The sequence below is a fragment of the Nyctereutes procyonoides genome, unplaced genomic scaffold, assembly GCF_905146905.1.
Source record: "Nyctereutes procyonoides isolate TBG_1078 unplaced genomic scaffold, NYPRO_anot_genome, whole genome shotgun sequence".
Taxonomy (NCBI): Eukaryota; Metazoa; Chordata; class Mammalia; order Carnivora; family Canidae; genus Nyctereutes; species Nyctereutes procyonoides.
In genome coordinates, this window is record NW_026575121.1 from 52319668 (window position 1) to 52347625 (window position 27958).

Sequence of the window (27958 nt, forward strand, 5' to 3'; positions counted from 1 at the left end):
TTTAGGGGTGTGAGAAGCTGTATGAGTGGAAAAACATCAGAGTTCTTGTTGGAGATCCAGTTCAGCACTACAGGAATGCAGGTAGAGGTTGCAAAAGGAGATATCCTGCTGATCTGATTGCCACTCCATTATCTTATCCTGTAATTTCCAGCCCAGGACAGTGCCTCTAGTGAATTGCTGGGAAAGCAGTGATGGCAAGAGTGGAACATAGGCCACATACTTCCTGATTTCAAAACATTACAGAGCTACATAATCAAAACAGTTGATACTGGCATAAAGACAAATATGTAGACAAATGGGACAGAATAGAAAGCCCAGAAATAGACACTCAAATAAATGGGCAAATGATCTTCAGTAAGGGTGGCAAGACCGCAGAATAGAGGAAGGACTGTCTTCAGCAAATGGTGTTGGGAAAAGTGGATACCATCTGCAAAAAGAATGAACTTAACCCTTACTTTTCATCATACACAAAAATGAACTCAAAATAGATTAAAGACATAAATGCAGAGACCTAATACTATAAAACTCCTAGAAGAAAATAGTATGGAAGTTTCTCAAAAAATTAAAAATGGATTGTATGTTATAGGCTGAATTTTTGTCTCCCTTCAATTCATATATTGAAATCCTAACCCCCAAGGTGATGGTATAAGAAGATGGGGCCTTCAGAGGTGATTGGGTCATGAGGGTGGAGCCCCAGTAAATGAGATTAGTGCCTTATAAGAAGAGACAGGAAGAGGGAGCTTGCTTCCTCCTCTCTTTGTTCTATGATGTGAGGACACAATGAGAGGATGGTCATATGCTAAACAGGAGGCAGTTTCTCACCAGATATTAGATTTGCTGGCACCTTGACCTTGGACTTTTCAGCCTCTAGAACTATGAGAAATAAATGTTTGTTGTTGAAGCTACCAAGTCTGTTGTAATTTGCTATGCAGCCTGAACTGACTAAGACACCATATGATCCAGGAATTCCACTCTGGTTATCCGGATCCAAAAGAACTGAAAGAAGAATCTTAAAGAGATATTTGCATACTATTTTCATTGAAGCATTATTTACAATAGCTGAGAGGGGGAAGCAACCCAAGTGTCCATCATAGATAAAGGAATAAAGAAAATGTGCTATATACATACAAAGGCATGTTTTTAGCCTTAACATAGAAGGAATTCTGACACATGAGGACACTATGCTAGATGAAATAAGCCAGACACAGAGACCAATAATATGTGATTCCACTTATAAGAGGTGATTAATAGTTGTCAAAATCATAGAGACAGAATGTACAATGGTGGTTGCCAGTGACAAAAAGTTAAATATTGTATGATTCCATTTATATGAAGTATAAAGTAGTGAAACTCATAAAAATGGAAAGTAGAATGGTGGTTGTCAGAGGCTGGGTTGTCCAGTGGGCATAAAGTTTCAGTCTTGAAAAATGAAAAATTTCAAGAGATCTCTTTCACCACAATGTGAATATAGCTAACATTACTCAACTGTACCCTTAAAAATGGTTAAGATGGTAAACTTTTTTTTTTACCAGAATTATAAAAAAACTCACCCAAAATTGAAGGCAGATTTGATGATGGGGTGTCAAAGATAGCAAACAGCTCTATTCAAGGATGAGTAAAAGTCATAGAGGAAGCAACTTGATATATGTGTATAAAAGTGGCAAATAAGGAAAAACAGGGACAACTGTAGAAGACATATACATCTTTGGGAGAGTTAGTTGAGGAAGTAAAGTTAAAATTCAGAGTAAGTCCTTTATATTAAAAAAGTTATAATTTATGAAATTTTTCAAAATGAAGTCAAAGAAGAGATTATATGAAAACAGAAGGAAATATTTGACAGGCCCTTGGAAAGAAGTGGAGAACAACAACAACAAAAAGTCATTGCAGAGGTGAAAACCACATTAGAAGCAAGGAGAAAAAAACCCCAACCCAGTGAAAAGCATAATCAAGTCAGTGGTGAGCCAGTGTGAGGAAATCATACAAAACGTACATGGAAAAGAACAGGCATAAAAATGATTAAAGAATAGATAAATGTTGGGGTGCCTGGCTAGCTCATTTGGTGGAGTGTGTGACTCTTGATCTTGGTGTTGTAAGTTTAAGCCCTACATTAGGTGTAAAGATTACTTACAAATAAAATCTTTAAAAAAAAAAAAGAACTGATAAATATGGATAAGAGACAGAGGCTCCAAATAGCACTAACTGGTATACCAGAGGAAGAGATCAGAACAAATAGAAAAAAAAAAAAAGAATTTGAAGACACCCCTGGAAGGAATGTTCCCAAAATAAAGAAAGGCTAGAGTCTGCAGATTTGAAAGGGTAAATTGTGTCCCAGGAAAGGAAACACAATACAGATTGATCATCACCAAGGCATGTTCTAGTGGAGTTACTGAATTACTGAAGTTCAAGCATAAGGGAGTCCTGGGCACCTAGGTGCAAAAACAGTTGTACAAAGGGAAATTATCCCTTTGGTCTCAGTCTTCACCATGGCAGCACTAGCTGCCAGGCTACAGTGGAGTCACGTTTCTCAGGTGAGAACAAGTCACCAAATGTCACATTCACATTGTCATTCAAGTGTGGAAGCAACAGACTCCCAATGATGAGAGAATTCAGTGACTATAACACCCATTAGCCATTTAGCAAGGAATGTAAACCACCCAAGATATTAGGGGGGAAAGAAAGGAATGGAAAGCAGTAGGAAACAAGTCATGTTGACTGCTTAGTCCATTTGTAGGAAATTTAGTTGCAGGACAGAATGTTGGTAGGAGCTGTGAATACTTGACCACTTGAGGAAGTTAGCTTCTGAGTTTGAAGTGAGAGATCTATAATGCCAACAATTTCTCAAGCTAGGATCATTTCTGTGGGTAGGAGTTCTTTTTAAAATAGCCTTGCAGATAGATATAAAGAAAATCATACAAAATGTGTTCATTGTTTTTTTTTTCTTTTGTGGATGTAAACCAATTTTTAGTCTTTCCTGGAGAATGATTAGTGTGTGAGTTTCCTAGAGTTACCATAACAAAGTACCATATATGGAGGGATTAAAGCAACAAAAAATGTCTCATAGTCCTGGAGGTTGGAAGTCTGAAATCAAGCTGTTGGCAAGGCCACATTCCCTCTAAAATCCGTGGGGTAGAATTTTTTGCTTCATCCCAGCTCTTGGTGCTTTGTTGGCAGTCCTTGGCATTCCTAGGCTTGCTGCTGTAACAACTCTGCCTCCTTGGCCATGGCCATGTGTTCCCTTGGCCTTGTGTCTGAGTCTTCACCTGGCAGGCATTCTCTCTGTGTGTCCTTCTTTCCTTTTTATAAGGACATTGGTCATCTTGGATTAAGGATCCACCTCTCCCATGTGACCTCATCATAATTGGATTCCATCTGCAAAGACCCTGTTTCCAAATATGGTCATAGGTACCTGTGGTTAGAACATATCTTTTTAGGGAGGTACAGTTCAATCCATAACAATTCGTGTATTATATGGCCCCATAATAACCATATAGGTTAGTGACTGTAATCATCTTTTGTATCTTAGTCTTAAAGGTCCCAGTTCAGCTGTAGAGACAAGGATTGTTGATTTGCATATGTGCCGTTATGCATATTATATGTACATATACAAACATATATATATCTAATTTTTCTTTTTGTAATTTTAAGTTAAGATTAAAACCGTGTTTAATGATAGTTCTTGTTTCTCCTTTTCATTTTGGCCACTGTTAGCACTTTCATTAGAAGACACTTGGGAGGTTCAGTCAGTAGATGCTGTGACTCTTTATCTCAGGGTTGTGGGTTCGAGCTCCATGTTTGGTTGTAGAGGTTAAAAATAAAGTCTAAAAAAAAAAAAAAAAGGAAAAGAAAGTGATTGGGAGAAGGTAATTTGAAAGCCCATATCATTTCTTTTTTATTGATTGAATAGTCTGCTTCTTTTCTCCTTTGTTTTTTTTTTAATTTTTATTTATTATTTATGATAGTCACACACACACAGAGAGAGAGAGAGGCAGAGACACAGGCAGAGGGAGAAGCAGGCTCCATACACCGGGAGCCCGACGTGGGATTCGATCCTGGGTCTCCAGGATCGTGCCCTGGGCCAAAGGCAGGCGCCAAACCCCTGCGCCACCCAGGGATCCCGTCTCCTTTGTTCACATTAGCTGCAGTCACTTCTCTTGACACGTGACTTTTTTTTTTTTTTTAAGATTTTATTTATTTATTCATAGGAGACACAGAGAGAGAGAGAGAGGCAGAGACACAACAGGCAGAGGGAGAAGCAGGCTCCATGCAGGGAGCCTGACATGGGACTCGATCCTGCGTCCTCAGGATCACACCGTGGGCTGAAGGTGGCGCTAAACCGCTGAGCCACCTGGGCTGCCCAACACACGACTATTTGGAAAATTGTCTGGATTACTCAGTGCAACAAAATTGTGCCATGGGAGGATTTTGTATTAGACTTTAAAGTTCTCTGTGACAATGCAACCACTGCTTCTCACCTAAGGGTTTTAGTTGGACAAAGTGGGTGATAAATGGATGTTTTTCAGTCTGAGTTGAAGAGTCTGAAAAGTTGATACATGGGACAATGCTTTGTTTTGTTTCTCCAGTATTTTTGCATTTGTAAGTAATCATGTATGCAGCTCAACTAGGAGTTTACACTGAAATTTTAGTAGTTGGTGTCTACATATATATTGTTATTTTTTTTCCATTGGTTTAGATAACATTTACTTTACCTAGTGGTTAGTTAACTTAGCTAACTTTATTAAACTGGATGGTTTACTGTTGTTATGCATTTACAATATGTTTAATAAATATAAAAATCTTTTAAGTGAATGGAGATTTTACATTGGCTTGGATGAGTAGCGTTTACATTATGTTAACACATTTCATTGGCATGAGTGTTATATTTCTATATGCTTATTTTGTATTCATTTAAGTGAAGAAAATGGTCTTCTGTTTTCTCAGGTACTGCATAAGTCGACCACAATATAAGACTTCTTGTGGTATCTCCTCATTAATTTCATGTTGGAATTTCTTATATAGCACAATGGGAGCTGGAACGTAAGTATGTTAATTTATTGGTATCTCTAAATTCTAAATCCAGAAGTTATTTGGTGTTGCTTTTTCTGTAATTAAATATTTTTAAGAAGAAGTTTTTCACAAATTGAGAAAAAATTACTACATTTTGTTAAAAGCCTTCAGCTGAAAATAATAAGCATGCATTATTTGTGACAAAATAAAAATTAAAAATATAGTTGACTATTGAACAACACAGGGGTTAGGGCAGTCTAAAACCCACGTAAAGGGATGCCTGGGTGGTTCAGTGGGTGAGTGTCTGCCTTTGCCTTAGATCATGATCACAAGGTCCTGGGATTGAGTTCCACATTGTGCTTCCCGCAGGGAGCCTGCTTCGCCCTCTGCCTGTGTCTCTCATGAATAAATAAATAAAATCTTAAAAAAAAGTAAAATAAAATCCACATAAAAGTTTTGACTGTTCAAAGACTTAACTACTCATAGCCTACTGAAGCCTTACCAATAATATAAACAATAGATGAACACATACATTGTATGTTGTATGTATTATATACTGTATTCCTTTTTTAAAAAAGATTTTATTTATTTATTCATGAGAGAAACGGAGAGAGAGAGAGAGAGAGAGAGAGAGAGAGAGAGAGAGAGAGAGAGAGAGAGGCAGAGACCCAGGCAGAGGGAGAAGCAGGCTCCATGCAGGGAGCCTGACGTGGGACTCAATCCCGGGTCTCCAGGATCACACCCTGGGCTGAAGGCAGAGCTAAACCGCTGAGCCGCCCAGGCTGCCCTATATACTGTATTCTTATAATAAAGTAAGCAAGGGAAAAAAAATGCTTTTAAGAATATTGTAAGGAGGGGTCCCTAGGTGGCTCCTTCAGTTAAATATCCAACTCTAGATTTCAGCTCAGGTCATGATCTGAAAGGGTTATGAGATCAAGCCCTGTGTCAGGCCCTGTGCTGGGTGAGGAGCCTGCTGAGATCCTTTCTCTCTCCCTCTGCCCCGACCCCCCAATCTCTGAAAAACAGAAAAGAAAAAGAATATGGTAAGGAAGAGAAAATGCATTTAAAGTACTGCATAAATAAATAAATAAATAAATAAATAAATAAATAAATAAATAAATAAAATAAAATAAAAATGAAAAAAAAGTACTGCACTGTATTTTTATATAAAAAAAATCTGCGTATAAGTAGATCCCTGCATTCAAACTCATGTTGTTCAAGGATCAACTGTTATTAGTAAAATTGTTTGCAAATCAGAATGACATATGAGTATTGAGACAGATTATATTTGCATATGATTGAAATTGTAAAATGAAAAGCAATGTTTCTTTTGTAGTCTTCCACCTATTACTCAAGAAGAAGCTTTACATATTTTGGGCTTTCAACCCCCATTTGAAGATATTAGGTTCGGCCCTTTCACTGGAAATACAACACTTATGAGGTATGAAGTCCTCACTTAGAGGCAATTACCTTATTTCTAGTTCTGCAAAATAACAATGCAGTAAATGTTTGTTGATAGTAAACCATGTTTCCAGTTGTAGGGCCCCAAACTCTCATAGATATGCCAAACTTGGGTGCTGCCTGAATTTATCTGGAACTGGAATAGTGCCATCTGTGCTATGGAACTGTTGCCATGAACAAATGTTCTTGTTATTTTCAGATGGTTTAGACAAATTAATGACCACTTTCATGTAAAAGGATGTTCGTATGTTCTATATAAGCCACATGGGAAGAATAAAACAGCTGGAGAAACTGGTAAGTAAATATATAGAAGATATTTTTTTCTCTAGTAAAAGAATTTATATCCTACCTTTAGATAGGGAAGGGGAGCGTTGAGAGAGCTTTTTCTACATTTGCAGCTGCTTAATTGCCTTTAGCTCAAAATAATTTTTATGTCAAACAGGCATATTTTGGGTGACAGGCATATTTTGGTGTCCTTCCTTCTCTATCCTGGGCACCCCAGGGTTATTTCTTGCATACCTCCTGTAGCCATCAAAGTAGAAACTTACATTTTATGGGGTTTAGCAGAAACCCTCAGGTCAAATGCCTTCATAGGACTTCTACTTTTATTTCTTTTTTAATCTCTGGAAATTCTTCAGTTATGTATTTTAGCATATCTTTTTAATATTTTATCCAGTACTTTTGTCATGTCACTGGCAGGGTTATTCAGGGTCTATGTATCCCAAGGAAGAAAAAATGATGTGTCAGTTTAAAAACTTTATGTTTTATGGATTTGTGTTTATATTCACATTTATGTTCTGTTGTGTGAAACAGTCCTAAACTTAGAATTCCTTAGACAACTATATACTATGAATATTACCTTACTTCTGTGATTAAATTTCTTTATTATGATCAACATCTACTTCTTTAAACCAGATTTATTTGTAGATAGTCATATAGTAACTAAATCAAGCACAGCTTAACTAGTAGTAGTACCAGTTATGGATACGGATAGAGAGAATTTTCTGTAAACCGTATCATTCAGATTAGTGGCTTGACTTTCATTTGGTATATTAATTATTCTTGCTTAATATTGAATGTTTATACAATTTTGGGGTTTTAAGGTCTTTGGTCGTTTTTGTTTTTTTGTTTTTTTTTAAATCAGCATTGACAAGTAAGGATCATCTTTGGTAATTCTGGTGATTCCTAATGTACTTTTTACTAATATTTAATAATTTCTGCCTATTAGCCAGAGGACATAAATCCTAAGAAGTATATATTTTTTATTCTAGGAATGAAACATCTTACACCTTATTTCTTTAAATTAAAGGAAAATAATGTTAATTATGTTGGTTCTAGATTATTATCCTTGCCTGATCTGTACTGTAGTTTATAGTGATGGTAGCTTATAATATCAGTGTAAAACAAGATGCTCATCATTGCCATGATAAAATTATATAATCACATTGACTGCTGTCATCTTGCTCATATGATATTAACCTTTCAGGGTAATTTTATTTACTTTTTTATTTTGTTAAAGATTATTTATTTGAGAGCGAGAAAGAGGGAGAGTGAGTGCATGGTTGGAGAGGAGCAGAGGGAGAGGGACAGGCTGGTTCTACACTGAGCATGGAGCTGGACATGGTGCTTGATCTCAGGATCCTGAGATCATGACCTGAGCCAAGATCAAGAGTAGGATGCTTAATTGACTGAGCCACTCAGTCACCCTGAGGGTAATTTCATTTAAATGTAAGGGCATTTTGGTACATTTTACTATACATTTCTAGTTCCCAGTTATTTTTTTTAAAGATTTTATTTATTTATTCATGAGACAGAGAGAGAGAGAGAGAGAGAGAGAGAGAGAGAGGCAGAGACACAGGCAGAGGGAGAAGCAGGCTCCGAGCAGGGAGCTGATGTGGGACTTGACCCGGTGTCTCCAGCATCACGCCCTGGGCCGAAGGCAGTGCTAAACCACTGAGTCACCCAGCTGGCCTAGTTTTTTTTTTTTTTTTTTTTAAGATTTTGTTTATTGACACACCGGGGGGGGGGGGGAGAGAGAGAGAGAGAGAGAGAGAGAGAGAGAGAGGAGAGAGAGAGAAGCAGAGAAGCAGAGATACAGGCAGAGGGAGAAGCAGGCTCCATACAGGAAGCCCGACGACGCGGGACTAGATCCCGGGTCTCCAGGATCATGCCCCAGGCTGCAGGCGGTGCTAAACCGCTGCGCCACCGGGGCTGCCCATGGCCTAGTTTTTTAAAGATTAATTTTATAGTAGTAAAATCATCATTTAGAGGGAATTTAGTGTGTGCTAAGCACTGTGTTGACGTACTTGCTTTAATTCTGTAGCAATCCTGTACAGATGTATCATTCTCCCTTTACTGATGAGGAAACATATGGTAAATTCAATAAACTCAACAGGGCTTACACAGCTAGTTGGGTGGTAGATTTAGGTGTCAAACGTGGTCTGCCAGACTTCAGATCGCAAACCTAACCACTTGTTGTTCTGTGGGTTCTGGTGTTGGCTTCTTTTAACCATCCTACTGCATTTTAGAGCTATTAAATAGTTAATTTTTTTTGTAATTAACATGTTATTTTCAGCAACAAAATTATATATTGATAGAAACATTACTAAACATTTTTCCCCTAAATGTTCTATCTCTCCTTAGCTCAGGGATTTTGTTTGATTTTTAGATTGCTGCATATTTTTCTTTTATTTATTTATTTATTTATTTATTTATTTATTTATTTATTTATTTATTTATTTATTTTAAATATCTTATGTATTTATTCATGAGAGACACAGAGAGAAGGCAGAGACATAGGCAGAGGGAGAAGCAGGATCCCCACAGGGAGCCTGATGTGTAGGACTCCATCCCGGAATTCTGGGATCACACCTTGAGCCGAAGGCAGATGCTCAACTGCTGAGCCACCCAGACATCCCATATTTTTCTTTTTAAAAAAATATCTGCCAGGATGACTGTTAATGGTATCAGTATTACTGGAATGATATCACCATGTCCATGGGTTTGGGATACTTTTTGTGAAAGAAAATGGATAATTTGGCTCTATGTTTTATGAGACCTTTATTATAAGATATTCACATTTACTTTCACAAGATAAGTCGAATCTTTTTTCTGGCCCAAAAGATTTAAACATTCTCCAGTTATGACAAAGTATAATAATGATTTTATTCATTAAAGGTCTTCTAAAATTTACACTGGAGACAGAAGTTTGCTGGAGGCAAGTGAATGAGCAAGGGTGTTGCAGCTCAGTAATTAGTGATATGAGCCAGCACCTCCACTGTGGGACTCCATCCCTTCTCTGGGGACTGCACATGTGTGACATGTGATCTTTTGTGACATGCATGCTCAATCCATAGAATAAATATTAGTAAAGCTTAATTTGCTTTAGTATGACAATAAACATCAGTAAATGATCTAATATTTTACTTCTTTGCCCCAAGAGGTCTTGTGTAACCACTTGGATGTGTCCACACTGAGGATCATTAACCGAGAGCAGCAATTGGTAGACCTTTTCTATAAATAATGCAATAATCAATGGAAAGGGGATGCCTGGGTAGCTCAGCGGTTGAGCATCTGCCTTTGGCTTGGGGCATGATCCCGGAGTCCTGGGATTGAGTCCCACATTGGGCTTCCTGCATGGACCCTGCTTCTCCCTCTGCCTGTGTCTCTGCCTCTCTGTCTCTCTCTGTGTCTCTCATGAATAAATAAATGAAATCTTAAAAAAAAAAATCAATGGAGAGGATATCACGTGTATGTGTCAGAGACAGTGGAAAAGTACTGTAACACAGTTCTCAGGATACTGTCTCAAGACTGCATTATGAGTAGGGCCCTGAGGGACACCAACTTAAAACTCATGAGTACTTGCTTATCTCATTGCCTACCAGTCAGAAGAGGATTTCATCAGAGAAGTTCATGGGCTTTTGTTGCATTAATATCAGCAGCATCTAGATAGAGGGGAGGACCTATGTGGAGAAGGTTAGTAAAATGAAATCAGAGGAATCATGAAGACTCAGAGAAATTGTAATATGAAAGAAAATATGATATCAGAAAGAATATGGTATCAAAGAAAATCAGTTTAATTGAATTCTCAAAGTAAGAAAATGTAGTTACTTATTAATGGAATGTAAGAAAATACTGATAGGGCCCTGGAGACAGTTGATTTAGGAACCACTGTTCTGGAATTTTAAACAAATTTTGTTCAACATCTGTCCAACTTCAAGATGTTATGCCCTACTTTTATTAGAAAACTGTCATTTGCAAATCTTTTGAGGGTTTGTATTTTATTTATTTTATTTCTTAATAGACTAGTACCTCTTGAGTCCTTCATGACTTTTTTAACTTAATGATTTGATGTGTAGATTCACCAGTGCCCCTAATAATCTGTGGTACGGGGCACTATGCACTTTTTTTGTCCATATACACCAGGTATTTTTTACTGAGGAATGGAATGAACTACCTATTCACCTATTCCCCTGCCCCAACCCTCTTTTCTTGGCAGGGGGAAGCAGGGTTCCTGCCATTTCTCCAAATGAATTTTAATAATATATTTTCCCAGTTTTCTTTCTGTTTTCATTTTCTCTAGTACAATACTTAACTCCTGACCATGTCTTTTTCTGTGTGTATTTCCTGAAGGATAATTGATCTGCTTGCCGCCTTGGAATTTTCATGTCTTCTTCCTCAATAATGTTGTCATGTGCCAACCCTGCTCTATCACTGAAGCTCTCCTTGCCACATTAGGGGCCAGTTCCTCTTTATTCCTACAGGATGGATTATTTGCATCTGTTATCTGGCATTTGGCTTTACATTTCATCTTTTTTTTTTTTTTAAGATTTTATTTATTTATTTGAGAGAGAACAAGTATGAGCAGGGCAAAAGCTAGAGAGAAAGAGAAAGGGAGAAGCAGACTCTCTCTGGAGCAGGGAACCTGATGCAGGGCTTGATTCCAGGACCCTGGGATCATGACTCTAGCTGAAGGCAGATGCTTAACTGACTGAGCCACCCAGGTGCCCCACATTTCATCTTTTCAATGTTTCTGTCCAGCCCCTTGACCATAGGGACAGCCTTCACTAGCCCTTTGAGTCCATATATGGTGCCCCATGACCTCTCACAGGCTGCCCTAGAACTTCTGGCTGTGTTCAGAGGGAAGGGCGGTACATGTGTCAAGTGAAAGACCTTTCTGTTTTCCCTCTCTGTGGAAGAAAGAGTTGAGAAATAGGCTTTTCTCATTTGTTTCTGGGATATTCAGTAGTGAAAACCATTGTCACTTGTTGCTGTTCACTTGAAAAACACTTTGAAATGTCTATTCTCTTTTTGTTTAAATTATTTTTAAAGAAATATTAGGCCTGTTTTCTTGGGTACTAGGCTTCTTTTACTTGGTAACTCTCCAGTGCTTGTTGACAGGACCATTTCCGGTGGTCCCTCAGTAAATGGAAACCAAGCTCACTCATGGAATAAAAACAAAATTACAGGGATTTTGATGAAAATAACAGATTAACTGTTCATGTAGGTAGAAGTATTTTTTCAGAAATGTAATTACTCATAATAAAAGTTTTTCAGTAAGTTGTCAACAACTGGTTCAAACTATTGATTCATTTATTGTTATTATATTACTATTATTATTCAGGTGACTTAAAAACCTCACTTAGCTACCAACATTTGTGCCAGGGAAGTCTAGATTATTATTTTTTTATTTTTTTTAAGAGTTTATGTATTTATTTGCAACAGAGAGAGAGTGCACCAGTGATGGAGGTGGGGTAGGGAGGGGCAATGGGAGAGAGACAAGCAGACTTCTCAGGGAGCCAGATGTGGGGCTCAATCCCAGGGCCCTGGAATCATGACCTGAGCCAAAGTTGACACCTGACTGAACCACCCAGGTGGTTAGTTTAACCCAGGCCCCTAGTTTAATTTTATTTATTTATTTTTAAATATTTCATTCATTTACGTGAGATTGAGAGAGAGAGAGAGAGAGAGAGAGAGAAAGGGAGAGCATGAGTGAGTAGAGGAGCAGAGGGAGAGGGAGAAGCAGGCTCCATGCAGGGAGCCCCATGTGGGACTCGATCCCGGGACTCCAGGATCCTGCCCTGGGCAGAAGGCGGCGCTAAACCACTGAGCCACTGGGGCTGCCCCATGTCTTTCATTTTAATTCTAGTATATATTTTAACTCATTAGTTTTGCTTAACCAAGATTAGCTACTTCTACCCTATCTCTTTGTGACTCATATACACTCTCACTGTGGCTGCTGCTTTGAGCTTACCACAGTGACTTAGCTCGTCTCGTGGACTATGCATTAATATTCTGTTTTCCTCATCCACTGGTTTCCCCAATTCTTATTTGACACTATGGCACTTTTCAAAGGGCAGTGGTAATAGATCCTTCTGCTTTAGGAGCTCTCTATTGCTTACTTAAAGTATAAAATCCTTAGCATCATTCAAAGCTGGTGCAGATTGTCCTTTCACTGCTGTCCTACATGTACCAGTTATATTTAAAAGATGTCAAGGGAGGAAGAGCCTTGCAGGATGATGTTACATTTCTGGATTAAAGAATCAGGTTCTTGTCTTCGAAGATGTAAAATACATTTTGATAACTTCTTCTAGAGTTCTCCTATAGATGATCAGGCTCTATAGAACAAACTCACACTAGGCAAGCTCAAAGAATACCAGAATGTTTATATATTAACTTAGAGTGAGAAACATCTAACCAATGGGACCAGAATTCTCTTGTTGGCCACTCAGGAATCATGCTCCTCCTCACCGTATAGCAGGCCAACTGATTCTAGTAGTTCTCTTCTCCCTGTATGCCATGCAGATCAGGCTCTGCAGTTGGAAATGGTTGCTTTGTCATGTAGGTTTCAGATTTTTTAGAAATACTCTGGTTGAGGCTGAACATCTTGCTGAATTTAGTTTCCATCAGTAACACATTTCTGTATCTTCTCCTGACTGGAAGTACTTCCCTGGATGACTACCTTAATGTATTAAATACTGTATTTACTGTCTTTTATTTCAGAGGGTGATCTTTTTCTGACCTTCCTGCAATTCTGGGGGTGCCCTACGGTAGGACTTGCTATGCTATCATACTGTATATTCTAAACTAGAGCACTTGCTGCTCCCTAATTATATCCCTGCCCTGCTATGATTTTGTTTTCTCCTCATGGCCTTTCCTCTGTTTGGATTGTTGCAATCCTAACACTTCATTAAAGTCTGTCTTGAATGCCACCCTTCTTGATTCTTCAAACCTGATGTGTTCTTCCTCCTTTGAGTTATATCCCTTTTCTGTGGCACTGTCTTACTCCCATGGAAGTCACTTGTTTTATATTCCCTGTGAGGGCAGGTTAATGTCTTGTGCATTACTTGCTTCTTGTGAGTTAGTAGGTGCTCACAAATTGCTTACTGGATTGAGTTGAATAAAATTTTCCTTTAACTCTAGACCAAGTCTCAAAATGTGATTGTTGGACCAATATCAGCAGCACCCGCTAACTTGTTAGACATGCAGATTCTTAGTCCCCACTCTAGACATACTGAGTCAGACTTCTGGGGTTGGGTACCAGCAATCAGTTGTTTAACAAGCTCCATGTGTGAAGCTTGAGAACTATTGCTGTAGTCTTTCTAAAGAGATGTTATCCAACCTCTTTCTCAAGAGCTGGGTCTTCAGTTCATAGGAAATTCAGTGATTTGCAAATTGCGCTTAGTGGATCCATGGGAATTCTATGGCAATGCCTTTGTGCTGAGAGGGGAGAGGACAGGGCATCTAGATTCTCTACCTCCTTTTTGGCCACAGACACTGTGCTTTTAGCCCTCTTATGTACTAGCCTGCCATGTCAGCTTTCCTTGCAGAAGGGTTATGTCCAAAAAAAGTTTGAAAATTATTGATCTAAATTAGAGGTCATTAAACTACTGTCCTTTTTATAAAAAAAGTTTGGTTGGAACACAGCCATAACCGTTTGCTTACACATTGCCTACAGCTACTTCTATGCTACAATGGCAGAAATGACTAGTATGAGGAGCGCTCATGACCCACAAACCTCCAATATTTACTCTCTGGCCCCTTAAGAAAAAATTTGCTAATTCCTAATCCAAATTAATCAGAATCTTAAAGTAAGGAGCAGAAACATCCATGCCTAGCACTAAGCCCATAATTATTACTCTATAGAAAAACAACACCCAAACATCTCATGTCTTCTAAAAAATGAGGACGTGGTCAGAATGTGGCAGACAAAAAAGATGTAAAGATTGATGAGAGCAAATTTTCTTACTTTATCTCATTTGCTCCAGGACATTAGAGTCATTACTCTTCACACACAAATGAAGTCAGTTGTTTTGTATTATATTTGACTTTAAAGAAGGAAATTGTCAAATATTTAGATATTCATTAAAAAGCTATAACAAGGGCAGCCCAGGTGGCTCAGCGGTTTAGCGCCGCCTTCAGCCCAGGGCGTGATCCTGGAGATCCAGGATCCAGTCCCATGTCAGGCTCCCCGCATGGAGCCTGCTTCTCTCTCTGCCTGTGTCTCTGCCTCTCTCTCTCTCTCTTTCTATCTCTCGTGAATAAATAAATAAAATCTTTTTTTTTTTTTTAAAAGCTATAATAAAAATTCCTTTTATTTTAGTTATTTATTAAAAATTTTAGTTGGGAAGTTTTAATTATTTGGAAAAACTTCCTATTTGACATTTTCTCAATTTTAAAAAAAGAGTTTAAGAGTTTTTTCCTCAACCAATTATATGTATCTTTTGTAATTTTTGAATTTGTTATGAGTCCATATGCATACATTGACATTTGCTCATGATCCTGGAATCAACTACCGTAGTGACATAATGACCCTCTTCAGAATTTTAATTCTGGATGGGCATTCATTTAGAGCTGCCCTTGGATGTTAGTTTTTAAATTGCCAGGGGAAGCAACCAAAAGCTGCAGAAAGATTTATCATTTGTCATTATGCTATAGAAATGTTAGTGGAAAAGATCACCTCATCATGTAGATATGCCCTGCTGGTAGGCCGTGAAGTAAAAATCTATGGGAAAGACCTAGATGAAGCCTTGGAGAAGAAAATGAAGCCTGAAATGTTATTACTCCCAGGCAGCTCACAAACTGTGTGTGGCTGGAGGGGTGGGGTGGCATGTTGCTGTGTTAGCTTTGGTACAGCCTTGACCTGCTGTTCTGAGTGGTCTTTAGCTATGTCAGTGGCCAAAAAGTCACTTGGGGAAACCATAAATTGCCAGCTTTCATCTGCTTCCCTATTTTTAGGATTTCCAGTTTGAATGGGCTATTTGTTCATGCATAATTTAGTTTCTTCCCGGAGATGCAAGTTAATGAAACCTCAGTTAATGGCTTTAAGTATTGAGTGTTGGTAAAAAAACATTGCGTAGGGTAATACTTTTGAAATTACTTCACAACTAATATAGCTGTGGGAACTATAAAAGGAAGAATGGTTATAAGAGGATTCTGTGGTATGGTCAGCCTGTCTGAGAGATGTTCTTGTCTCATCACTTGGCTTATGAAAGCTCTCCCTCTAGCCTGGGTAACTTTTGTAGAAAGAGTAAAGTGTGTGTTAGTGGGGAAATGTTTGCTCTTTGGGGGTTTGTATATTATCTGGAGTTTATATTTACCCATCAACATCAGCGCTCTTCAGATTGGGGACGTACATACTGCTGGAGCTATGCGAGATGACCACCATGGAATGGGAAGGACATATTGGAAATTACAAATTAAAAATTTCTACCTTTTGTATATCTCTTATAAAGCCGTATTAGTAGCATGTTAGTAGTATACATAGTCTATAAACAAAAATGCTTCTATTGAGCATGCCTATTTAGAAACTTCCAGTGACAGATGTGCACAACAAGAAAAGTTGAGACCATTGTTTGGGTATTAGATTTTATGTGGTAATCAAATTTTGTAGGTAAGTATGTGCTATTAGAAGGTTTTGATAAGCAAGGATATAGTTCAGGTCTTTATTTTGCTATTCAGTTTATCTGAATTTCAGTTGAAAGGGTAAAACTGAAAGTAAATTTGTTAATATTTTTTGTATCTATATTTCTGATTTTTCCTCAGCAATTTGAGTGTGTGTATAAAGCATCGACAGTGCTTCAGGGTCCCTCAGTTTGTTTGCTTTTGCTTTTGTTTAGCTTCAGGGGCGTTGTCGAAGTTAACTCATGGATTGAAAGATGAATCACTGGCTTATATCTATCATTGCCAAAATCATTATTTTTGTCCAATTGGATTTGAAGCAACCCCTGTTAAAGCTAATAAAGCATTCAGGTAGGTATTTCTATATTTTATGTGGATAATTCACCAAGAAAATGTGTGGTAGAAAGCATTTAAGAAATATTTAGTTGCTCACAAATTGGAACACTTGGTTATTTGCTCTCTTTACTTCTAGTTAGACTATTCTTTTTCTATTTTTAAAGTTCGACTATTCTTTAAATATTTTAGCTAATTCTTTTGCGGAATTGCATTTGGTTAGTTGTGCTTTTACATTATCCACTTGGGTACTTCAGAGAAAGATGTTTGAAAAATCACTTTTATGTATATTATAAAATGGTTACAAAGGACTTCACATATTATGTCATGGTGTTTTCATCCATTGTCCCACACGGAAAATGAATTATGGAATCTTGTAGCAAAAAATTGTCCCAAATGAATACAGTAAGAAGCATCTTTTCTCATGGTGAAAAATGTGGAATTTACCAGTGTTCCCCCTTTGCTCAAGGAGGAGGTAGGGGTAGCATTGCTCTCTTTCCATGAAACCTGAGGGTCAGGCAGGGAGAGCACGGCTTGGTCATCTGGGGGTAGGATGGGTTCTTTGGGGCTGGAGGCTATGTAGCATGAGTCTCTCTCAAGGCATTGTGGGGCTGGGGCATCCTGGGACAGGATCCTGAGACCTGGGAGAACCAGGAAGCTGTACATTGTGTTTTTGTGAATGGGGAGGAAGAGGGAAACGACTTGATATCTCCAAACCCTGAAATGTTTTATTCATCTCTCTGGAGGTGAGGCATGTGTTTCTCCTATGGTTTCATCCTGCACCTTCACCTTACTCCAGATATCTATCAAATATGAAATGTGAAAAAATAGGTACTCCTACTTTGTACTCATTAGGGGAGAGTTCTCCCACCTTTGCCTGTACCTAAGAATCACCTGAGATGCCTTTACAACTGGGCAAATCCCTCCCTGTGCTCTACTCCAGACTTACTTGAATTAGTTTCTGGAGGTGAGATAAGGGCATTGGTATACTTTAGGTTTTTTTTTTTTCTATTATTATGCCTTTTGAAACTTTTTAAATACACAGTGAAAGGAGAGGAGTAGTTGGGAGAATGCTGGTAGTATGCTAGGATTTTTTTTTTCTTCTTTTAGATGCTGAGCGGTGGTATATTTCTTTTTCTTTTTTTTTTTTTTGTCCTATATTTTATAATAGAGGTCAAGACCTAAGTTGAATTTATGCTTTCTCTTTAATGGCCTTAAGAAATTTCTTCAAGCCTAAACATAATATCTATTCTAGCATTAATGAATGTCCTATTTAAATAAACTTTAGTATATATTTCATTAACATAGTTGAAGCAATATTATCAAAGGAGTGAATGGCCTTTATTAAGCTTGCTATATTTTATATTTAGCAGGGGTCCCCTCTTACCACAAGAAGTAGAATATTGGATCTTAATTGGAGAATCAAGTAGAAAACATCCTGCTATTCACTGTAAAAAGTATGTTAATTTCTCTTTTTCTCTTTAATTTAGGTAAGATTTATATATAATGAAATGCACAGATCTTAATTGCATAATTAGGTGGATTTTGGTAAATGAATACACCTGTGTAACCACCACCCAGATCAAGATATGGAAGATTTTCATTTTTAATTGCATTGAAAGTACCCTCATTCTCTTTTCCTGTCAGTCTCCATAGACAACCTCTGTTCTAACACTGTGGAATTGCTTTGCATGTTCTTGAAATTCATGTATATGGAGTCCTACAATATTCTTTCTTGTCAGGCTTCTATCAGTTAAGTGATCCTGTGAAATTTATCCACAGTGTCATGCATGTCATGCTTCTTTTCTTATTGCTGAGTGATATGAAGTATTATAAGTATACCACAATTTGTTATCCATTTTCCTGTTTGATGACCATTTGGATTGTCTTGAGTTTGGTGTACTCTGGGTAAAGCTGTTAGGAACATTAATGTTCATGTCTTTAAAACTTTTTTAAGTAACAACTTCTTTGAAATAAAATTCACATATCATAAAAGTGCACCCTTTAAAAATGTACAATTCAATGGATTTTAGTGTATTCAGAGTTGAGCATTAGTCACCATTACCTAATTCCAGGACATTTTCATCACTCCCAGGAGAAACCCCATACCCGTTAGCAACCACTTCCCAGTCCCCTCCCCCAGCCCCTGGCAATGCGATCTACTTTCTATCTCTGTGCATTTGCCTAAAATGGACATTTTATATAAATGGAATCATAAAATTTGGGGCCTTTGTATCTGTCATTTTTCACTTAGAATAATCTTTTCAGTGTTCATCTGTGGTGTAACATGGACTAGAACTTCATCTGTTTATATGGCCTAATACTTTTCTGCTGTATGGATATGCCACATTTTCTTGTACAGGTTTTTTGAGGACATGTTTTTATGTTTTGTTTCTCTTGGATAGATATTTAGGAATGGAATTGCTGGTTATAGATGTGTATTTAAGAAACTGGGAGAACGTTCTCCAGTGGGGTTGTACCATTTTACACTCCCAGCAGCAATTTTTTTAAAAAAGATTTTATTTATTTATTCATGAGAGACACAGAGAGAAAGGCAGAGACATACGCAGAGGGAGAAACAGGCTCCCTGCAGGCAGCCTGATGCAAGACTCAATCCCAGGACCCTGAGATCATGACCTGAGCCAAAGGCAGATGCTCAACCACTGAGCCACTCAGCTGCTCCCGAACCAGCAATGTATGGAAAGTCCAGTTGTTCTTCATATCTTCACCAATATTTGATGTTGTTCTTTTTTTTTTTTACTTAATTTTATTTCCCCAGGCTTATTGAGGTATAATGTATAAATACAACTGTATATATTTGAAGTGTGCAATGTGCTGGTTTGATATATATTTTGTGAAATGATTACTACCATCGGTGTTAATTAACATATCCATTAGCTCACATAGTTACCTTTTCGGTGTGTGTGGTGAGACCACTTAAGATCTACTCTCTTAGCAAATTTCAAGTATACAATACAGTATTATTAACTATAGTCACCATGCTATACAGATTCCTAAGTGTTTTAATGGTATTTCAAATTGATTTTTTTAAAGAAAGTATTTTAAAAAAGTATCTATTTTCTAGTTTTATTGAGAAATAACTAGCACATATCACTATATAAGTTAATGGTATACAGCATGATAGTTTGATTTACATATATTGTAAAATGATGACCACAGTAGATTTAGTTAACAAAAAGTCCTCCTTGTGATGGGAACTCTTAGGATCTCCTCTCTTACTGACTTCCTTATATCATATAGTAGTGTTTCCCACAGTCCCCGTATTGTACATTATATCCCTACTTATTTGTCTTATAACTGGAAGTATACACTTCCTTTAAAATGTTTTTAAATATTAAAACATTTCCTTTCCTAATTATTTCCTGGTAGTGTACAAAAATAAAATTTATCTATATAGGCCTTGAATACTGCATCTTTATCAAGCTCACTTATTAATTCCAGTAATAGTTTTATAATACAGAGTAATTTGTAATTACTTTGTATTTTATATATAATCAATCATGTTGTCTGTGAATAAATGGACATTAACTTTTTTTTAAAGATTTATTTATTCATTTGAGAGAGAGAAAATGTGCATGAGTGGGAGGGAGGGGTAGAGGGAGATGGAGATGGGAAGCAGATTTCCCACTGAGCTGAATGTGGAGCTGGAACGGGAGGTGGGGCTCCATCTCCCAACCAGGAGATCATGAGCTGAGCTGAAACCAAGAGTCAACACCCAATGGACCGAGACACTCAGGCACCCTCATATAATGTTTAAATGTTTTGAAAAACAACTTTACTTAAAAGGGAAATATGGACTGTTTCTATTCTAGCCTGCAAGATTTCATGTAACAGGTTGATATGTATGTATTTCATTGTGAAAGTAAGCATTTTAAAACTGAGAATCTTGGCAATAGCTGGTTAAACTGACTTGTCATAAAAAAAAGAATTAGGAAAAAAAAAAAAGAATTAGGGATGCCTGGGTGGCTCAGCAGTTGGGTGCCTGCCTTCGGCTCGGGTCATGATCCTGGGATTCAGGATCGAGTCCCGCATTGGGCTCCCTGTGAGGGGCCAGCTTCTCACTATGCCTATGTCTCTGCCACTCTCTCTGGCTGTGTCTCTCATGAATAAATAAATAAACCTAAAAAAAAAAAAGAATTAAAGCTTAGTAGGTGGAACAGTCTTGATATAAGAAAATTACTGTCATGGTAATATTGTAGCAAGTTGCTCATGTGAAAAGTTCCATTACAAGGGTGTCTGGGGGGCTACAAGGGTGTCTGAGCGTCCAACTCTTGATTTCAGCTTAGATTGTAGTCTTGGGGTCATGAGATCGAGCCTTGCATTGGGCTCTGCACTCAGCACAGTCTGTCCCTCTTCTTCTGCTTCTCCGTTCTCTTATGTGTTCTCTCACATAAATAAATAAAATATTAAAAAATTCCATGACAATGGTATCTTATACTTAAAGAAAACTGTTCTTTATCCTTCCTTTTCCACTATAGGTGGGCAGATATTGTTACTGATCTCAACACTCAAAACCCAGAGTATCTAGATATCCGACACTTGGAGAGGGGGCTGCAGTATCGAAAAACAAAGAAGGTAAGAACACAATAGGATTTGAAGATATTTCCCTACCAGCCCAAATGCAGTCTTTGACTCAGCACTCTTTAGGTTGTAAATAATAGAAATCCAGTTCAGAGTATCTTAGAGAAGTGAAAATTACTTTCAGGACATAGGGCTATCTTTAGAATGAAAAGGGAAAGACGATAGCCTGGATTTGTAAGGGATAGGTATCACCTCAAAGAATGTTAGCAGGGGCCAAGTTGCTAATCTGTTTGATTCTTTTGGGAGTTGTATGTTGGTTTTGTCTGCCAGATTGTTTCTTGAAGATCAGGAACTTCAACTTATATCTCCCTTTCAGATGAGCAGTCTAGACTGAGACTGGCCTGTGTCTGGCCCAGTTTCAGAGCTTTGGCCCAGCTTGGGTCAGGTGTTCATTCCTGAGGCAAATGAACTGTGGCCATAAAGCAGAGCCATGTGTAAAGAAGGCAGCTGTGAGAGGTTCTCAGGGAATGGTAGATTCTGTGGATTGTGTTGACCTCCCACTGATATGATCCTACTAACACTGAGAATGTATAGGAGATAGGAAGAGGAATGATTTTGGTGTTTGATGATTTTATTTATTTGAGAGAGAGTGAACCAAACAAGTGTGAGAGAGTGAGTGAGGGGCAGAGGGGAGAGACAGAGAGAGAGAGAATCCCAAGTAAACTGTACTGAGTGCAGAGCTGGATGGTAGGGCTTGATCTCACAGATCAAGAGTTGGCCACTTGAGGATTGACCACCCAGGTGCCACAGACCTTGGGAGTTTGGATTAGGCAAATGGGGAGGTTACAGTGTGTGTGACTTGTGGGGAGGCATACGGTGGGGGGGGGGAGTGTTTTGGTTCCATTGTTATATTTTTGTAAAGGCAGCTAGTCTAGAAAGATGCAGGTTAAGGTGATCTGATGATGTCTGTTTTGAGGCAGGTAAAAGGGGAAAAATAAGGGAATTCATAGGAACCCACATAATTAGCATAATTCCTTTTATTTTCTTAACCCAGCTTCTTTTCTTCTCAGGTTGGGGGAAATTTGCATTGCATCATCGCATTCCAGAGACTTAATTGGCAAAGATTTGGCCTTTGGAACTTTCCATTTGGAAGCATTAGACGAGAATCACAACCTCCAACACATGCCCAGGGAATTGCTAAATCTGAGAGTGAAGATAATATATCCAAGAAGCAGCATGGGCGTCTGGGCCGGTCTTTCAGTGCTAGTTTCCATCAGGACTCGGCATGGAAAAAGATGTCCAGTATCCATGAGAGAAGGAACAGTGGCTACCAGGGTTACAGTGATTATGATGGGAATGACTGACCACGTTGGATACCGAACATCTTGTGTTAAACACACAACTGGTTCTACACAAGACTGCATTAAGACAGTAGAAGATTTTATTAAGCCTACACTAAATAGAACAGATCTTGTGGTACAAAACATAACCTTGTAGTTCTCCAGTAAATAAGCTTGTGTATGATTATGATGGGTGATTTCAGATAAATAAGCAGATAAGCACAGATTACTGTCCTTTTAAAGTTAAGGTATGAAAACATTATGGATAATTTCACAAAATCCAAATAAATTGCATATAAACAAATTAAACACAAATTCACCTAATAGCATCATGATTTGCAATACTTAAGCATGAAATTATTTCTTATGACTTAATCACCAGGCATTTTTTGCAGATAGTTTTATTGCTAAACTCAAAATGTAAGGCACCATCTACCTTTTTAAACAAAATTAGGGTTGTTGATTTCTAGTTTTTTCTGATGGTTAAAGCTCACTTAAAATTATTTAGGGACTCCAGAATTCTTTTTCTTGTAAGCAGTATCTTGCCTGCCTCATTTGTTTCCTGGCTTTCTCAGGATCCTCAGTAAAGAGGCAAAAGAGAAGACTCAAGAAACTCATCTTTTCTATGTGCATTGATTCAGGATATTCTTGACTTTTTTGACTTGGTATCTTACTATCCAATATTGGCAAGATCTTCAGGTCTTGAAAGATGTCTGTGTACAATGAACCTTGTTTTGGGATACAATAAAAGAACAAGTGGGATCCAAAGTTTCTACATCCAAGGTAATGTGTGAAATGAAATCTTGTGATATTTGATTGGTCCCTCAGTGTGGAGTCTATATCGTGAGCAGCATTAAAGAGGCATTAGGAATGCTATGTCACTCAGAGGGCAAATATCCATATTCCCAACTCCGAGCTGCTTCTTTTTTAAGCCTGTGCAATTAGCTGTTTGAAGTGAGTGTTAAATAGTTCAGAAAGTGTGGATTTCATGTATTTGAGCTCCTCTCCAGTTGATGTCAATTTTTATTCTGCTGCCAACCTGTGACTTGTTCTTTCATTTCAGGGGCTGTTCCATGCTCACATCAGTAACTTGATTATTACAAGGTGCTGAATGTGTTGGTAACCATACTGCAATACACCTCAAGGAAGAGGGTTCAGATTTTTATTTTTAGGATATTTTCATTTTCTTCTCTTTTGAATTTTATATCCATTTATCCACTCAGACATGCCTAGCCTACAGACAGGGATATATATTACAAAAGGGTCATTTTTCTGAAGAGAATATTTTGCGTGAAATGCAAAGGAATGAGGAGATTTGTAGGTTGCTGATTTTGTTACTTCACACTGGAACTTTTAAGAAGTTTTCATCAAATAAAGTTTTGTTTTCTACTTTTAACAGTGTGAATGCTTTGAACCTTTGTTTTAGGTGGGGAGTGCCCTTGGAATTCTGTTGGAAGTTTGTGACAATTGTGCCTAAGTAGTGTGTTAGAAGAAACTTTCTTGTATCAGACTTTTATAATCAGTGGAACGATATAAATTATGACTATAGTTTTAGATTCCTGTAAGACGTCAAAATAGGAAATAGAACATTTAGTTATATGGGCTTGACCTAAACAAAGTTGTCACTTTTGTAGGTCAAACATGGTTGAATATCAGCAGTTTGAGTTCAATGACACATTTCAGAGAAGAGATAGATAGTGAGAACCAAGAGGAAAGGAGACCAATGCAACACTAAGAATACAGTGACACCTAAGAAAGAGGATGAGTTTATATGAATTACCTATTGGCCATAAACAATTTTTATAAAAGTCTTGATATATAGGATTACTTAATAACTTGATATATAAGTTCGGCAGTTATTAAGAGCACATTGAGGTTTATAGAGACTAATTCCCCCAAAATATGTGCAAGTCACTGTGCACTTCTCTTTCAAGATGAGCAACATTCCTGTCACATTTGATTTCTTGGTCAGTGCTTCTTAGGAATCTCCATAGAAGCACTGAAGTTTCAAATACTGGCTCCATGCTCACTAGCTTTGCATCACTACGTGCAAGTTAGGATTAATGTTTCTGTGCTTATTTCCGCATTGGTTGGGGATAATAGCATCTATTTTATAAATTGTTCTGAAGAACAAGTGAATGCATGTCCAGTGTTTAGAAGAGTGCTTTGCAGACAGTGCTTGCTATTATTACTCCAAAAGTGTGTATTACTGCTCAGAATCTTGAGAACTCCTTAAGTAAGTCAAATACACACCCCTTAGTGACTGTTCCCTCAAAAGAATATTTTGTATTCAAGCAATGTTGCTCTGGTTTTAAAAGCACATGTAATATTCAGATGCCTATGTTGCTATTTGTTTTTACCCAGCTTGTAGACATAAAAAATGTTTTAGATGAAATCCTGAAATTGTTCCTATCCCCAGTGCTACACCCCATCATTAGGCCATGCTGGTGCAGTAGCCAAAACATGTCCAAACTTGCCTTGTCCCAGACAACTTGCTCTGGGATTCATCACAGTTTGCATATCAGTTTTACCCATAGCATTTTCTCCCTCGATCATTCACTCAGCAAACTACTTTGATCACTATTACCCACTAGGTGTTTCATATAAAAATCACCGATCTCAGAACCCTAAGAAATAGGTGGCACCACTATTTCCCTCCCAGACCCTCACTGGGAAGAAACTTGCTTAGGATCATCGGGTGTCTCCGTTTACTAGCGCTGCCATAACATACCACAGACTGCAGTGCTTAAACAGCAGAAATGTATTTTTTGCAGTTCTGGAGGCTGCAAGTTTGAGATCAAGGGTTGACAGGTTTGGTTTTACCTGAGCCTTTCTCCTTGTCTTGTGGACGGCCGGCCACCTTCTCGCTGTGTCCTCACAGGCCTCGTCCTCAGTGTGCACATCCTTGGTGTCTGTGTGCCCAAATTCCCTCTCATAAGGACACCAGTCAGAATGGGTTAGGTTCACCCTCACAGTCTCATTTTAACTTAATCACCCTTCAAAGGCCAATCTCCAAGTACAGTCACGTTCTGAGGTGTTGGGGTTTAGGGGTTTGCCATATAAATTTTGGAGGTGCACAGAGAGCTGAGCCCACCAACACAGGGTTATGATGTGGCTTGGGCAGGATTTGGACCACGGGCTGCCTGACTTGTGAGGACATTCTCTTTCAGGAGGATGCAAGATACACCCCACAGCTTTAGAGGCTGAAAGAAGTCCTTCAGGCAATATCTATGGAACACCTGCTAAGTGTATGGAGTCTATGTGGGGTCCTAACAGTCAACAAAATAGCTCTTGGCTCCTGTGGAGGGGAGGGGGACAACAAACATTGAACAGGCAATTATATTAACCAATGTAAAATACAACTAGTAACCATTTCTGGGAATGACTCCACAAATGGAGTCAAGACCAAAAAAAAAAAAAAAAAAAAAAAAAGCCCCCACAAAAAAACCCCCAAAATTGTGCAATGGTTTTCCTAAAAAGTAATTTTTAAAAAAGATTTTATTTATTCGTGAGAGACACAGAGAGGCAGAGACATAGAGGGAGAAGCAGGCTCCCTGCGGGCAGCCCTATGCGGGACTCGATCCCAGGATCTCGGGATCATGACCTGAGTCGGAGGCTGACGCCCAACCACTGGGCCACCCGGGGGCCCTCTAAAAATTAATTTTTGCTAGTTTTGTCATAAAGGGTTTCTTTAACAAAATCACCACCTCATTTAAATCGACCTTTTAAAAAAAGATTTATTTAATCATTGGAACAAAGAGAGAGACAGAGACAGACAGACAGACACAGGCAGAGGGAGAAGCAGGCCCCACGCAGGGAGGCTGATGTGGGACTCGATCCCGGGACTCCAGGATCACACCCGGGGCCGAAGGCGGCGCCAAACCGCTGCGCCACCGGGGCTGCCCTAAATCAACCTTCCCATTGAGCTTCAACCTCGTTTCTATACAAGTCAGAACCAACGCGTATGATGAGCTATCACTTATTGGATGGTAGTGGTGAGCAGTCTTCGTACATCACCTGTGTTCCGAGCTAAAACAGCCTGTAAGACGGATCTTATGCCCCATCTGCAGAGGAAAAGCCAAGCCCTGAACAAGGCCGAACACTCGGACGCGGCGTGGTCGGGATCGGGGTCGGACCCTGGGCCTGCAGCCGCCTTTCCAGCAACCACTCTCACGATCCAGTTTCTCGTCACTTCCGACCTACGGAACATGGAATCCTACATTTAGACACCGGAGAAAAACCTAACTATATTTCAAGGGCTAAGGCTTTTAAAAGGTGGTTAAGAACGCTGCCCTATTATTATCTAGCTACTACAGGGTGTCGGACAAAAAAACGTGTTAATTTAAATTTTTTTTTTTTTTATTTATGATAGTCACAGAGAGAGAAAGAGAGAGAGGCAGAGACATAGGCAGAGGGAGAAGCAGGCTCCATGCACCGGGAGCCCGATGTGGGATTCGATCCCGGGTCTCCAGAATCGCGCCCTGGGCCAAAGGCAGGCGCCAAACCGCTGCGCCACCCAGGGATCCCAAAACGTGTTAATTTAAAAACCTCGGCCAGGCATCCCCCTTTCCGTGGTCGCTCCTCCGGTAAAACAATAGTCGGTATTAAGAGTTCGCAGAACTGGCGGCGGGCGGGGAGAAACTGATCCGCAGAAGCCACGTGGAGAACTGTCGCGTCAGCGAGGAGACACTCCGCCTCGCGGTAACGGTTAGCTGCGACACGCCCGCGAGGAGGCGGTTCGGGAACGGCAAGGACGCAAACACGGCGACGGAACCGACCCCGCTTCCGGGGTGGAGAGGCGCAGCCAATACACGTGGCCAGGAGGCGGGACTTCCGTCTGGAGCCTGCATTAGACGGAAGCCGGGCGCTCGCGTTTTGCGTCGGTTTGCGCACTTACCTCGAGAAGACGCGCTGTGCGGGGGAACCCCCTCTGGCGGTTTGTCTCGCCGACGCCCCCCGCCCCGCTCCTCCTTTTAGAGTGCGTAGGTTTGGGGCGAACCTTGGGCGAGAGGAGGGCTTGCTCTTCCCGACGCCGGCCCTTCTCTGGTCGCGCCTTTCTCCTGTGAGGCGGTGTCGCCGCCGGGAAGTACCGCTGCGGCCGTGGTGTTGTCGGTCTTGCCCGGGTGGGAGAGTTGGAGTAGGAGGCCGACTGCGACCCCGCCGCCCCGCCTGTCGCCGCGGCCTCATGGGGGTCCGCGGGCTCTGGAAGCTGCTGGAGTGCTCCGGGCGGCAGGTCAGCCCGGAGACCCTGGAAGGGAAGATCCTCGCCGTGGGTATCCTTGACGTGTTCTCGGGTGCGGGGTTCTCGCCCGAGTTCCTCTCTGGGGGCTCCCCACGGGGCGCGGGGTGGGGTGGGCCGGATGCCAGGCGCGCTCGGG

General features: G+C 39.4%; 3 protein-coding genes across 9 annotated transcripts in view; 2 read left to right on the forward strand and 1 right to left on the reverse strand.

The window, feature by feature from the left end:
• The window catches only part of BIVM (basic, immunoglobulin-like variable motif containing), a 36779-nt gene extending 12809 nt beyond the window's left edge, over positions 1 to 23970 (forward strand). For 5 of the 6 annotated variants that reach the window (XM_055335614.1, XM_055335612.1, XM_055335609.1 and 2 more), the window contains exons 4-10: positions 4939 to 5034; positions 6341 to 6445; positions 6665 to 6759; positions 16584 to 16716; positions 18069 to 18155; positions 21198 to 21294; positions 22311 to 23970. In XM_055335614.1, coding sequence (XP_055191589.1) covers positions 4939 to 5034; positions 6341 to 6445; positions 6665 to 6759; positions 16584 to 16716; positions 18069 to 18155; positions 21198 to 21294; positions 22311 to 22604 — 907 coding nt within the window. In that variant the 3' untranslated portion in view covers positions 22605 to 23970. The remainder of the gene's footprint in view (positions 1 to 4938; positions 5035 to 6340; positions 6446 to 6664; positions 6760 to 16583; positions 16717 to 18068; positions 18156 to 21197; positions 21295 to 22310) is intronic. The other variant, XM_055335615.1, reaches the window with a different exon arrangement.
• Positions 23971 to 26299: 2329 nt separating this feature from the next.
• LOC129516487 (uncharacterized) lies at positions 26300 to 27767 on the reverse strand. Its single transcript, XM_055335882.1, has 3 exons — positions 27478 to 27767; positions 27129 to 27417; positions 26300 to 26779 (listed from the first exon to the last, which is right to left on the reverse strand). The coding sequence occupies exons 1-3, from the start codon at positions 27765 to 27767 to the stop codon at positions 26594 to 26596; spliced, it is 765 nt and encodes a 254-aa protein (XP_055191857.1). The 3' UTR covers positions 26300 to 26593.
• ERCC5 (ERCC excision repair 5, endonuclease) overlaps positions 27449 to 27958 on the forward strand; it is a 33815-nt gene continuing 33305 nt past the window's right edge. For both annotated transcript variants that reach the window (XM_055335608.1, XM_055335607.1), the window contains exon 1: positions 27449 to 27853. In XM_055335608.1, coding sequence (XP_055191583.1) covers positions 27766 to 27853 — 88 coding nt within the window. In that variant the 5' untranslated portion in view covers positions 27449 to 27765. The remainder of the gene's footprint in view (positions 27854 to 27958) is intronic.